At 46.6% G+C, this 14142-nt stretch overlaps 2 protein-coding genes across 10 annotated transcripts in view; one reads left to right on the forward strand and one right to left on the reverse strand.

Moving 5' to 3' along the window:
- TNFRSF17 (TNF receptor superfamily member 17) overlaps positions 1 to 1161 on the reverse strand; it is a 130717-nt gene extending 129556 nt beyond the window's left edge. For 5 of the 9 annotated variants that reach the window (XR_003508649.1, XR_003508648.1, XR_003508647.1 and 2 more), the window contains exon 1: positions 1073 to 1161. The gene's annotated coding sequence lies outside the window, so the exon portion shown is untranslated. The other 4 variants (XR_003508650.1, XR_003508651.1, XM_027527179.1 and 1 more) reach the window with 4 other exon arrangements.
- Positions 1162 to 1182: 21 nt separating this feature from the next.
- RSL1D1 (ribosomal L1 domain containing 1) lies at positions 1183 to 13446 on the forward strand. The gene is made up of 9 exons (XM_027527175.1): positions 1183 to 1357; positions 4163 to 4302; positions 6082 to 6220; positions 7105 to 7253; positions 7341 to 7442; positions 9505 to 9598; positions 9687 to 9812; positions 10691 to 10963; positions 12748 to 13446. Exons 1-9 carry the CDS (start codon positions 1259 to 1261, stop codon positions 13072 to 13074), a joined length of 1449 nt encoding a protein of 482 aa, XP_027382976.1. The 5' UTR covers positions 1183 to 1258; the 3' UTR covers positions 13075 to 13446.
- The last annotated feature ends 696 nt before the right edge of the window (positions 13447 to 14142 follow it).

Consider the following 14142-nt stretch of genomic DNA (forward strand, 5'->3'; position numbering starts at 1 on the left):
ATCTTTTTAATTAAACTTTTTATTTTGTATTGGGAGTATAGCCAATTAACAATGTGTGACAGTTTCAGGTGGACAGCAGATGGACTCAGCCATACATACACATGTATCTATAGCTCTTTGCAAAACGAGCCATCCTGAATATCCATCAAAAAGCTCCTAAAAAAACCTCTGGTTTACCTCCGTGGTCAAAGGCCATATGACTGTAAAAACAAACAAACAAAGAGGCAAAGACTTAAGTAGTGACTTAGACAACCTCTAAGATACCTTAAGAGAAACGGGCAACGTACAGAACGATGGGCATAGAGCCTACTGCTTGTCTTAAAAAAAAAAAAAAAAAAAACTAAATTGAAGCCCAACCATCCATAAAGAGAAAAAAGTATAAGTTTCCTAAATATACGTAGACGGAGAAGGAAATGGCAATCCACTCCAGTGTTCTTGCCTGGAGAATCCCAGGGACGGGGGAGCCTGGTGGGCTGCCGTCTCTGACGACTGAAGCGACTTAGCAGCAGCAGCAAACATACGTAGAACATCCCTGGAAAGCTCCAGGAGAAACAGGTAACCAGTGGTCACCTGTGGGGCCGCGGGGAGGGAGAGGGGCCTTCTCCCGTTCTCCAGTCTGCACCGTTAGCTGCACTTGCTCTTACCTCCCGCCTCTGTGAAACTCGAAGCTCAGGAGACCGGCCCCGGCTCACCGTTCGGGCCCCACACCGCTTAACGACTCGCCCGGTGTTTCCCGTGCACGGAACCGTCACCAGCCGGCGGGGAAAGGCCTGTGGCTGGGGAGCGGCGGGGGTTCGCCCCAGGTCACCCGGCAGGTAGGTGATGGGGCCAGATTCCCCACGCCCAGCGCCTCCTGCTCCAAAGTCGGGGTCCACCCAGAAAGGGTGGCCCCACCGGGTGGGCGGACCGGCCTCCTTCTCCGCTTCAGGGCGCTCGCCCGCTTTCGTGGAAGAGTGAGAGCCAGGCGTTGCCACGCAGCTCCCCGCGCCTCACAGACACCGGGAGCTGAAGAAACTTGAGAGGCATCTATGCCCCTCATCGTAGCGACTCAGATCCCAAAGGAAGAACCTACCTCAGTTTGCTCGAGCCCGCCAATCTCTGACGCCGCGACGCCGAAGCGTTCGACCCCGCGCTCCCGGAAGTGACGCGAGTGTCCGGTTCCCGCCTCCCAGCTTCCGGCTACGGACGTGCGTCCGCGCGTGCGCACGGAGAGCGAGTTCCCGGGTCGGCACGCGAGTCTCCACGCGGTGAGGGCAACATGGAGGCTTCGGCTTCTAACCCGCCGTCGACCTCACCCGAGACTTCAGCTTCGACTCCAGAGACCCCGCCCGGCCCGGAGCAGCTGGACGAAGAGCAGGTGAGTGGCCCCCGGGCGGGGAGTTCGGAAGCGGGGCTGCCGAGGCCTTGTGAGTCGCGGATTCCGAGGGCGGGCTCCGCGCCGGTGCGGACGCCTTCTGGGCTTAGGGTCGCTCGTTCGCGGTGTCCTCCGCTCTCCCGCTGCCTTAAACAGCCGGCTAGATGCCCGCCTCCTCCAGCCCTGCGGCCTGGCTCTCTTGAGTTGATTTTTTTTTTTTAATGGCCGCTCCGCGCGGTTTTCGGGGTTCTAGTTCCCAGACTAGGGATGAAACCCGTGCCATCTGCAGTGTGAGCTCAGAGCCCTAACCGCCGGAGTTAGGCGGTCCAGGCGAGTCCCTGATCCTGAATTGGATTTCAGATATACCTTGGGGCCCTGGAGTGAGGCCCACCTGGTTCTCCTTTCCTGCCGTTTGCCTTTTTTGCTTTTGTTTCTGATAATTCATAAATCTCTTGCTACTGCTAAGTCACTTCAGTCGTGTCCAACTCTGTGTGACCCCATAGACGTCAGGCCACCAGGCTCCCCCGTCCCTGGGATTCTCCAGACAAGAACACTGGAGTGGGTTGCCATTTCCTTCTCCAATGCATGAAAGTGAAAAGTGAAAGTGAAGTCGCTCAGTCGTGTCTGACCCTCAGCGACCCCATGGACTGCAGCCTACCAGGCTCCTCCGTCCATGGGATTTTCCAGTACTGGAGTGGGTTGCCATTGCCTTCTCCGATAAATCTCTTAGTTGATTGCAAATGATTAGCGCAGAACACAGAGTAGCCTCCAAGGAGAAGTCCTGGGAGGAGGCGTCGCAGCACAAGCAGCAGTCTGGCAGCTGGTCTCTTAACAAGCCCGAGAGGGAAGCAGGCTCCTACTGAAACAAGGCCTCCGGCAGTATCCGTCTGCACCAGCTCTCAGCAGCATGGAGACTCGTCGTCCAGCGAGGAGACATCACGTCTCTCGGCTCCAGGGTCCCTTTTTGAGGAGTGGTGGTAAAGAACCCACCTGCCAGTGCAGGAGACTTAAGAGACACAGGGTTTGATCTCTGGGTGGGGAAGATCCCCTGGAGAAGGAAATAGCTACCCACTCCAGTGTTCTTTCCTGGAGAATCCCATGGACAGAGGAGCCTGGTGGGTCCATGGGGTTCCAAAGAGTCAGACACCACTAAAGAGACTTAGCTCACACAGTTACTGCAGGGGAGTGGGTTATGGTTCTATCAGTTGCTCCTTCTGTCCCACACACATTGCCCATCAAATTTCTCATCTAAAGTAACACTCTCAGTTTATCACTCTGAGACACTTTCAGTGTTACAGCAGGTTTTTAAAAAATATTTATTTGACAGATCTGGGCCTTAGTGGCCTCATGTGGAAACTCTTGGTTGCTGCATGTGGATCTAGCTCCCTGACCAGGGTTGGAACCCAGGCCCCTGAATTGGAAGCACAGAGTCTTAGCCACTGGACCACCAGGGAAACTGCTAGCAGATGTTTTAAAACAATTGATACGGAAGTTCATGCTGGCCACTGTGACTCCATTTTGAACTGCCTCACAGAGTTTTTGTTGTTCTATCACTAAGTCGTGTCCAACCAGAGCATGCCAGGCTCCTCTGTCCTTCACTATGTCCTGGAGTTTATGTCCACTGAGTCAGTGATGCTATCCAACTGTCTCATCCTCTGCTGCCCCCTTCTCCGAGTTTAACATTGCTTAAATGTTTTAAGTTTTTCACAAGATGAGTAGGTATCAGAACACAAAAGGAATCACCTTATAACAGCAGTACAGTGGGGCAAGAGAAAAGGGAATGTCTCTAAAACAGGCCCAAATTATACCTTGAAAACCACACGACTGGTTTGGCTCCTTCTGGGTATTCTTAAAGGAATGCTTTTTTAAGGTCCTACCAAGTTTTCCCTTTCAGTTCAGTCGCTCAGTGGTGTCCAACTCTTTGCGACCCCATGAAGCACAGCACACCAGGCCTTCCTGTCCATTGCCAACTCCCAGAGTTTACTCAGTCATGTCCATTGAGTCGGTGATACCATCCAGCCATCTCATCCTCTGTCGTCCCCTTCTCCTGCCTTCGATCTTTTCCAGCATCGGGGTCTTTTCTAGTGAGTCAGTTCTTGGCATCAGGTGGCCAAAGTATTGGAGTTTCAGCTTCAGCATCAGTCCTTCCAATGAATATTCAGGACTGATTTCCTTTAGGATGGACTGCTTTTCCCTTTAACATTCTGATTAGGCTTTGTTAGAAATAAAGCTGCAAATTAGAAAGCTTTATTTTTTGTTAATCTTTATTGGAGTATAGTTGCTTTACAACGTTGTATTAGTTCCTGCTGTACAGCAAGATGAATAAGCTGTATGTATACACATACCCCTGCAGTTTGGCCAAGTTGCTTGATCCTTGGTAACTTCCTCAGATTTAAAAATGGGCTCTGCTCTCCAGGATCAGAGAAGGTGATGCAAACAAAACAAGGGGGCCGGGGGGGCCTGGCGCATGATAGGCACTCAGCAAGTGTGAGACGCAGATGTACTGTGCTTTTATGGGGTTTGCTGCCTTCATTGTTGAGTGCAGGGGAAGCGTGCTCCCACTTAGTGTTTTGTTTTGGCCTTGTGGGGACCTGTGCCTCCTGCAGTGGAAACTCAAGAGTCTTAACCGCTGGACTTCGGGTGGCTGCATTCCTCTGTTTACAAATTACACAATCTTGATGAGTATGGTTGTGGAGATTACCTGTGAAAATAGAAATTGAGCAGGGGCGAATTCTGGGGAGGGGCTAGATTTTGAATTTTGCTAAATTGAATTGAAATTTGACTCACTTGTGTATCTCCACTTTGCAGGTTAAGAAGGCAGTGGAGGCTCTGTTGGCACATTCCAGATCCAGGAAAAACGCAAATGGATTACTTCTGAACGAGAATGAAAATTTCTTTTTAATGGTGGTATTATGGAAAATTCCAAGTAAAGAACTGAGGGTCAGATTGTAAGTTCTTGTTTTCTACTTTTGCTGGTCTTAACTGCTTGGCTGTTTCGTGGAACTTTAACAGCTGTCAACTTAATTTTTGGTGGAAACTTTGTAAACTCAAAATATCTGATCTGAAAACCATCGGATTTAGACATGCTTAAATTTTCTAAAAATTCCATCAGTTTTCTGAATGATTGGTGGATGATTTGACCAAAGCCAGATTCAGTTCTGTTGAATCTGAAAACCTGGTTTTTGAGAGGACAAAAGTTAGAATAAATGAAACAGCTTTCATATTTTCATAGAATCTGTTATCTTTCCATGTCCAACTAGTTCCAAGTTAAAATTACTGAGGCGCTAAACTCATTCCTATATACAGAGACTATTAAAAATTTGACAGTGAATTCCTTACAGAAAAGAAACCCATGAAGATTACACATTCTTATTGCTAGAACTCTTAGGTCAAAGATGCCAGACTTAGCAAATAAAAATACGGGGGAATTTTTTATTAGTGTAAGTAGGTCTCATGTAGCATGGGGACATAATTATACTTAAAAAATGATTCAGGTTTAACTGGGTGTCCTATATTCTGTCTGGTAACCTGCCTCTCTGTGGAATCCTTCATTTCCAAAGCTAGCTGCTCTGTTATAGAAAGCAAGATGCGGGGTAGCTTTTCTTTCCCCCATAAGAGTGGAGGATAGGGGTTACGAATAACTGCGATTGGAGATGTTATCCCCAGATGTCCAATGGTTAGGGCTTCACCTTCTAATGCTGGGGGGTGCAAGTTCGATCCCTGATTGGGGAGCTGGGATCCCTCATGCCTCTTGGCCAAAGACGAAAAACAGAAACATTGTAATAAAGTCATTGAAGACATCTAAAAACAATTTTTTTTTTAAAGAATGATCACAAACTGGGAAGACCCCTGTAACCCTCAGACTCTCTTAACTCATGGCCATGAGCAGCCCTAGCCATGTTGCTTTAGTTCCTGCTTCGCATATCCGGGCGTGCTCTTTGTTTATTCCACACTGTGGCCCTCACATTATCCAGGTTATTTTCCCAACCGCTCACCTCTTGGTGATTTCTGCCACTTGCCATCTCATTGTCCAAGCCCTGCTGCTGTGGCTTGCTCTCCTCTTAAACTAAGGAAATGTTTCCTCAGGACACACAGACCTAGCGCCCGAGCTAAGCCTTTTTTGCCCTTTTTGAGACTCAGCATAATGCATGTTTGCTGGGGCCTGTGGGTTTGCTCTCTTTTCTGTTTCAGCTCTTAAGAGTTATGATTATGGAGCCCAGAGGTTTCTGCAAGGTAGCGTTCTGAACCAGAACTGCCCTGATGAAACTGGATTATTCTCGTGCTTCATAGTACATGTGTATATACAGTAAATATATAATGATCAGGCCTCCCTAGCGGGCCAGTGGGTAGGATTCCACCTCCCAATGCAGGAGGCATAGGTTTGAACCCTGGAAGGAATTAAAATGCCATGTGTGTTGTGGCCAAATAATAGTTACATTTGTACTATTTTGAGAGTCCTTGATATATTTTAACTCTTAATTGCGTCCCAAATGTTAATGGTATTTCGGTCTGTGGATATTTGTGGTGATTTAGTATTTGAATCTTAACTTTTCTGTACCATTGAAAACTATGCGTACGTGTGTGCTGTGCTCAGTAGCTTATTTGTTTAAAAACCATGGATAAAGTTTATTGAAATGATTGGATTTATTGTGTATTCTGTGGGATATAAACATATATATGATCAGTTATAATGCTTTATTCCTTGGTCTGTCTCATGTATTTTGCAGGTCTTTGCCTCATGGTATTCGATCAGATTTAGCAGACGTTTGTTTATTTACCAAAGATGAACCAAATTTAAGCTCTGAACAGACAGAACGTTATTATAAGAAGCTTCTAAACAACCATGGGATCAAAACCATTTCTCAGGTAGGGAGCAGGTTAATATTTTCAAGGCAACTAAAGTTTGGATTCAGTTGAAGTGATAGGAGGGTCTTCCCTGGTGGTCCGGTGGTTAAGATCCTGTGCTTCCACTGCTGGGGGCCTGGGTTTGAGCCCTGGTCAGGAAACTAAGATCCCTCATGCCTTTTGGCTCTCCCCTGCGCCTGAACCCCCCAAGAAAAAGATTTCAGTTGAAGTGACAAGTAATACATTACCTGGTACATGTTCCTCTCCTGGGAATTTAATTTTTAACTTAATTTACCCATTGGCTTTGGGTAGGGCATATTCCCTCCAGCTTGTAACGAATGATCTGTTGAGGTTGGTTGGCCTAAGATCTCTACATGAGCATCAGTGATGTTTCTATCTTGAAGATTTTACAGAAGGTTGCTCTGTTAAATTGCTCCTTTCTCCTTCGGGGTGTCCTGGGTTTGCCTCTGGCTCAGCGCTTCTCACCGTTTCTGTAGTTGGTGGTGCAGTGTCTTTAGCCGAGGGTCCCGCTCACTCCTCTGTGTCCTCAGCGGTCAGTCTAGTGCCTGCGCTGTTTTGGGCACATTCGTGTCCACGCAGCTGTGACTCCAGGGCATTTTAGAATCTAAACACAAATTGTCCCTGTGTTTCTTTTTCTTCTCCAGGTTCTTAGTTTTTTTGTGTTTTTATACTTTCTCTTTTTTCCTCTCTGCTTGCTTTCTCCTTTTTCTTTTTTATCGAAGTATAGTTGGTTTACAATATCGTTTTGTATCTGTTGATCCCGAATTCCTAATTTGTCCCTCCCCTCCCCTCTCCCCTTTGGTAACCATAAGTTTGTTTGCTGTGTCACTGAGTCTGTGTCTATTTTGTATATTCATGTTTTTACATTTTCTTAAATTTTCTAGATTATCCCCTTCCGAACTTTAAAAAAGGAATATAAAGCCTATGAAGCCAAGCTCCGCCTCTTGGGTAGTTTTGACTTCTTCATTGCAGATGCCAGAATCAGGCGGCTCTTGCCCTCACATCTGGGGAGGCATTTCTACAACAGAAAGAAGTAAGTTTGTCAGCACTGACCAGACTTGAGTAACGTGATGTTTATGGCTGTTATGTGCTGCAGTAAAGAGCCATTGTGTTGTTCTAGGGTTCCAGTATCTGTAAACCTTCAGTCCAAGACTTTATCTAGAGAGATCAACGACTGCATTGGGGGAACTGTCTTAAACATTTCTAAGAGCGGCTCTTGCAGGTAGGTAAAAGGCGTGAATGTGTGCCTCTGTTTAATTTTGTCTTTAGTAATGGTTTTATTGGGGTTGCAGAGTCGAACACGACTCAATGACTGAACAACAGCGATGGCTGTATAAACATTTATAAGATGGTGTTAATGAAATCAGATTTTTCAGATAAACTAAAATTCATTCCTTAGAAGTATGCGGTTCTCTAGAACGGTGCTGCCCCCTAGAACTTTCCCCAGTGCTGGAGACGGTCTGTGGCTGTGCAGTCTCACAGGAGAATGAGCCACGCATGGGCGCTGAGCTCGTGATGTGGCTGCTGCAGCTGAAGAACCGAATTTCCAACTTCACTTGTTTTTAGCTGAATTTAAAAAGGCATGTTTGCTGACTTTTACTGTATTGGATAGGGCACCTCCAGATGTTCAGGAAAACAGGAGAATAAGACCGATGCTTAGGGAATGTTAGTAGTTCTGGGCTTCTGTGTTGACCAGCATCATTTGTCCTTTAAAGTCAAGGCCCACTTCAGTCTTGCTTTAACTTCTTGAGAAGTGAGTTCTGAATCTCCCCTGTTTTACCAGCCCGTCTTATATCTCGGCATGGTCTCATGGAGCTTCTCTTTGCTGGAATGCTGAGCTGGGTGGAATCCCCACACCCACCAAAGACCTTTTAGGATAGTGACTGCATCCCAGCCTTCAGGTGGACAGAGCAGCTCAGCCTTTTTCTTTTTTTTAAATTAGACTGAGAAGCAGGTTGAGTTTGAGTGCTTGAAGGGATGGTTAAGTTTGAGTTGTGTGGAGGAACATAATTCAACATCATTTCATAAAACACGTAATCTGATGACTGGGACATCTGTGGTGTAGGGATGAGCGGCTGCCAGTAGGGCAGGGCTGTAGAGCCTTTCCACCCAGAGATACCCCAGAAACCCATGTGGACCCAGTAGTCACATCCATAACAAAACAGGCTCACCAGAGAGGCCAGCCCTCAGCAGTGTCTCTGGGCGAGTTAGAGCAGGGCGTGGCTGGGGAGACCGATGGACTCTGGTGTCATCTTCTGCCTGCAGGTGGGAACCCTCCTACTTGGGTGAGTTAAGCAGCTGAGTAGAGTTGATGGGCAGGCTGGATCCCCCACTATATATATATATATATATATATATATAGGCTGACATAAAAGCAGTGGTCTTTGGGAATCAGTTAGCTTGAGGGTCAGAGGCCTGGTTCAGGGTGTGGTTACAGGTCGGTGCCAGTGGGCACACAGGATGGGCGAGCCCCTTCTTTGGTTTGAGAGAGGTGGGATCACCAGCCCGTGTCACCCTCATTCTGAGATACCCCACCAACAGCCAGCCTGCCTGTCAGCTCCCCTGGCAGGGAGAGTGGGAGCTGGCAGGACCAGGGGACCTGGTGGCTGAGCTGTGGGCGCTTCTGGACTCTCCACTGGCCCGTGGGTGCCCTCTGCTTCAGCTGAGGAGATAGTTTTGCTCTCGGCCAGAATATGCTATTCTACGAGCAGCTGATGCTGCGTCAGGGCAGTGGGGCTATAAAAATAACAAGCGGTCCTCCTGGGAGTGGGTCCTTTCCAGAGCAGCCATCGGGGGTTATCACCCTCAGCAAAGCTTGAGGGCTGGCTCGGGGACCTGTGTTCTCTAGAATGCAGGTAGAATTTCCTGTGGTCCTCCCCACTGACCCTCCCAACCTCACACAATTATGTGCCAGCTCCTCAGTCACTTTTTATTTTGATGGCAGGACTATAGTTACTTCACAAAGTTGTGCTAGTTTCTGCTATACAGTGAAGCGAATCAGCCATACATATACACGTACCCCTTCCCTCCTGGATTTCCCTCCCATCTAGGTCACCAGAGAGCAGTGGCTAATCACCTCTTGATATTTCAGGAGGAAGGTGTTTCTTCTAGAACAGGAAAGATGATCATTTTCTCTTAAAATAAATGGAGGACCTGAAGATCTTAGAGTTTCTACCCTAAAAAAAAAGTTTGAGTTGTGTACTTCTGTTTGTCATATACCAGCCTATGCTTTATTTTGAGAAGCAAGTTACATTTTCACATCTCTGTGTCGGATGCTTTTCCAGCACTATCCGCATTGGTCACACGGGGATGCCGATTCAGCACATCGTTGAAAATGTCGTTGCTGTTGCGAAAAGTCTCTCGCAGAAACTGCCAGAGGTACGGTCTTGCAGATGTCTCGCAGTCAGTCCTTCATATTAAAGAAGCAAAACCCGCACGGGTGACGTTGCTCTTCTCTCTGTTTTAGAAGTGGGAGAGCGTGAAGCTCTTGTTCGTGAAGACTGAGCGGTCAGTTTCCCTGCCTGTCTTCTCTTCCTTTGTCAGCAGTCAGGGTGAAGCCAAGGGACTTCGCACACGAGACCTGTTGAAAAAGGTTAGTAGAAGTTCATATCCTGGACAGGCTTCATCATGTCTATAAGCACAGCCCAAGAAGAGAGAACAGAGGTTCAGAAGAACCTACAGGAGAGGCTGAGAGGAAGAGGAAACCCAAAATCTAGGCTGTCGAGTACTTGGTTTTTTGTGGGCAAAGTGTAAGACTGCTTGAGGCTGACATGCCTCTTGCTTCTGGTGTGTGGGTTTTAAGTACTGCTGGTACTGTTGTGAAAAGTGGCAGGAGAGAAAGTGGACCCTTTTGTTATTGGCTGGACCAGTCTCCTAGTTGATTCAGTCTTTCTCCAGCCCTGTTCATCCATGTGTCCAGTGAGTGGTTTTTTGGTTTGTTTGTTTACATGCCTGAACAACAATGTCCAGTGTATAAGGTAAGCTACACACATCCTCTTGTATTCTTTAAATCATCTTTAGGTTATAATACTGAACGCAGTGTGAACGCTATGTAAAGAGTTGCCAGAGTGCAGTAAATTTAAGTTTTGCTGTTTTGAACTTTGGGGATCCCGCCCCCGAATATTTTTGATTCACATCTGGTTGAGTCTGTAGATATGGAACCCTGCGTGTATGGAAGACCAGCTATTTCACAACACATACTGTACAGTTCCGAATTATTCATAACTCGACCTATAGACGAAGTTGACTTCCACACAGCCGGTGACCACACGCTTCACATACCCAGGTTCTGGATAGAATTCACCACATAAAATGCATCTTTAGCTGTGGAGTTGGGTTTCAAGTGGTGGCAGTGGGGCTCATTTGCTTGGATCTTGTGCAGGTCTAGGCCCTTTCAGGAGCTGACGAAAGACCTGACTACACGTGCTAAGAAGATTCCACCTTTAAAATTACACTTGGTTCTTTTTGGAGGTATCAAAGAAAAGCCGGAAGAAGACAGAAAGAGCTCTTAAAAGACAGCAGGAGAAGAAAGAAAAGAAGCTTCTGAAGCAGGCTGCAAAGGCCAAACCTGCCCCAACAACCGATGCAGTGGCCCCCAAAACTGGGGGCGTTCCAACCCAGGACCCTGCACCCCAGGAGGAAACCGGTGGGGTGAGCGCCCTTCCTAAAGCACAAGATGATTCTGAAGATGAAATCCCATTGCTGGTGCCATTGAAGGAAACTCCAGCTGCAGGAAGCACCAAGGTATTTTCATTAATATTGGTTCCCGTTGTGGATGGGTTCTGGGGCCCACGTGTGCCGGCAGGCACTGCTGAGGGACGGGGAGTACTACACCTGGGAGGCAGCTCTTGTAGAAATTTGTGAAGCAAGGGATGAAAAATACCAGGGTGAGCCCCAAGAACCTCTGACTGACTCTGCCCCCCTCTTTAAATATTGGAGTGACCTGTAGTCAGCCAAGGCTTTCTTCATGTACCTTGGAATCAAGGGAGACTCAGCCATATTAATAATGCTAATAATTCAACCATGTTGCCTGTGGTTTTGAAGAGCAGATTCCGTTTGCGAAGGTGAGTCCTCAGTCACCACATAATTGATCTCAGAAAACTTACCTGAGGGGAAACTTGGGTGCTGGGTCCTCCCTCTAACACCTTTGTAAACACTCGGCCCTGCGTGGCTCTTAACAGAATTCTGACTTCATGGGTTTCAGAGGAGGTAGTTTAAAGGAACTGAGTTTTTTTATTTTGGGGTGCTTTGTTAATGTTTTCATTCAGAGTATCCATCCAGCTATTGGGGAGAGACCTCAGAGTCAGAAGGGAGCAGTGGGTCCTTTTGAAGAGATTGGAGGGTGGCCCTCGCCATACGTCTGGGAGACTCACAGCCTCTCTGGGCATAGCCCGTCAGGGTTGTCCCATGGCTGTCCCTGCATTTTACCTATTAGGTATATTTTCGTAACAGTAATCCTTAAAATCCTTCAAATTCTGTTGAAATTCTTTGAACAGAATTATAATTTTCCTCTGTTAGTGAAAATATTCCTTTTAAAGTATCCGCACAGTGCTATTGAGATTTTTTAATACACTTGAAATTAATGTTGATGATTAGTATGTTTACTGTAAGCAGTATAATTGTTTCTAGAAGTAAGCTGTATTTGTTTTAACGTGACTGGAAGGTGATATGCTGGAGGGGAAAGCATCGCTGCCGGGGTTATACGATTCAAGAGTATTCAAGTGTCAGCAGTTCCCTGGAGGTCCAGTGGTTGGACTTGGCGCTTTCACTGCCATGGTCCCGGGATTGATCCCTGGTCAGGGAACTAAGATCCCATAAGCTGTGCAGCATGGTTGGAAAAGAGTGTAGAAGTGTGTGTGCCTTTTGAACCACCTAGGAAATTTGGGGAAAGATACGAAAGTTTCATCATATTTTTAATGTTTTTCAAAATTTCAGTCTGTTGTTTTATATTGTCAGAAACAAAGTCCTTTTGGTGGTTTTGTCTATATTGTCTCTCTGTGTGGGACACAATCCATTGCTGGAATGTTGTCCTCAGATCATCTAGGGTGTTTGGAAAATCCAGGCATCCCAGCCTGGAGTACAGTCCCCACTTTTTTCTAACACGCCCCACAGTTGGTTTTAACTGGATAACCAGCCAACCAACCTGGTTTTCAGCAGGGTAACCCACTGCCCTAACACACATATAGGGAATTTACTCCTGGGGGTGAAGAAAAGTCAGGATGAGGTCACAGGTCTCCCTGCTGTGCTCCCAACGTGTGCTTCCCGGAGCCCTTAGCCCCAGCCATAGGAAAAGATGGTTTTCCGCTGATTGCACCAAGAAAATGCTAGGGTCCTTTTCTACAGTCATTAATAATGAAATGCAGCTAGCTGCCTCTCAAAACATTTGCAAGGCAGAAGGAAAAGCCGTTCCTTTCAATTTGTGCTGCAGTGTGCCTTTTAGGGGTTCTCTAAATTTTAAGAACAGAAGCTCTTTTGGTTACATTGTTAGTAGTCTGGCCCATATTCACCCCCCTTTTTCTTTTTCTTAGATACAAAAAGCTGCAATAGGAAAGAAGTCTCCGAAAAAGAGTCCTGGTCCCAACACAGCTCGTGCGAAGAAGAGAAAGGCCTCCCCAGCCCTGGAGACCCCAATAGCTGCGGAGCCCAAGACCCCAGGGAAAGGCCCAGGGAAGAAGGCCAGAGTCAAAGAAGAGGTGGAGAAAGAAAGAAACTCTTCCCTGGGGAAAAAAGACCCAAGACAGACTCCCAAAAAGCCAGAGGCCAAGTTCTTCACCACTGCTAGTAGCTCTGTGAAAAAAGCCCCCCGTACCCTGACACAGCGACCCAAAAAACCCAAAGTACCCCAGTCAACCTAAAATCAGAGACTCAACCAGCAGGAAACTCAGCTATCCGAAGAGCTTGTAAAAAAAAATACCTGGGTTCTGACTCTGACCCCTGCTGCAACCTCAGAGTGAGGCTACCTGGACTTCAGTATATTTTTTAATACCTCCGCAAGTAATTCTGATAAATATTCATGGGTGTATGAGAACCAGTGGTTGGAAGTAGGTCCATTTATTTTGTTGTTCTTCTGTGTATTTGCTAATGTAATAGAGGGAAAGTATAGTGCTTCTTCGTGGTTGTGTTTTTTATTATTAAAGTGTCACATTTGTTTCACGATACACTGTTGGCATTCCAGATCTTGTCGGTGTTTTACTTGAATAAAGCCTATGAGATAATTCTTGACTTCATCTGCTTTCAACCATTTGTTCACTTGACAGCTCCATTACAGTAATTTGTGCAGACGTATCCAGAGCTTGTCTGCAGGCCACTGGTGGACTTACATGCGAATCAGCCATGGAACTGGTGACCAACTCCAGTTTCATGGCCCCCATGCTGAGACGGATCTTGGGAAAGACCCTTGAATCAGAAATAAAATAATTGATTCCATGGCCCAAGGTTCCAGATCACCAAATTAGCATGAATTTGTTGAGGGAAATTAACTATCATCAGTTAGAGAAGCCCTGGATCCAATCCTGCACATTGGAGGCGAGAAAATACTTATTTCCCATAGCCTTTCCTTATTCCTCCAGATTACTCCTCACCCTACATAGACTTACTTTCCTAGGGGAGGAAGCTCAGGAGAAAAGACTAAAACTTCAGGTCATCGTCAAACATATCTGAGGCAGTAAATTGACTTTGCAGGTACTTCCACTGAATTTGAACTGGAGTGTACGTTGGTGACTGCAGCCATGAAATTAAAAGACACTCCTTGGAAGGAAAGTTACGTCCAACCTAGATAGCAAATTCAAAAGCAGAGACGTGACTTTGCCAACAAAGGTCTGGCTAGTCAAGGCTATGGTTTTTCCTGTGGTCATGTATGGCTGTGAGAGTTGGACTGTGAAGAAGGCTGAGTGCCGAAGAATTGATGCTTTTGAACTGTGGTG

The sequence above is a fragment of the Bos indicus x Bos taurus genome, chromosome 25 (genome assembly GCF_003369695.1).
Source record: "Bos indicus x Bos taurus breed Angus x Brahman F1 hybrid chromosome 25, Bos_hybrid_MaternalHap_v2.0, whole genome shotgun sequence".
Classification (NCBI taxonomy): domain Eukaryota; kingdom Metazoa; phylum Chordata; class Mammalia; order Artiodactyla; family Bovidae; genus Bos; species Bos indicus x Bos taurus.

Excerpts from the sequence above, each read along its gene's own strand:
- RSL1D1 (XM_027527175.1), top strand. The coding sequence starts at position 1,259 with ATGGAGGCTTCGGCTTCTAACCCGCCGTCGACCTCACCCGAGACTTCA. Across the intron at positions 9,599-9,686 it reads TCTCGCAGAAACTGCCAGAG|AAGTGGGAGAGCGTGAAGCT; the intron begins GTACGGTCTTGC and ends TCTCTGTTTTAG. Across the intron at positions 10,964-12,747 it reads CAGCTGCAGGAAGCACCAAG|ATACAAAAAGCTGCAATAGG; the intron begins GTATTTTCATTA and ends TCTTTTTCTTAG.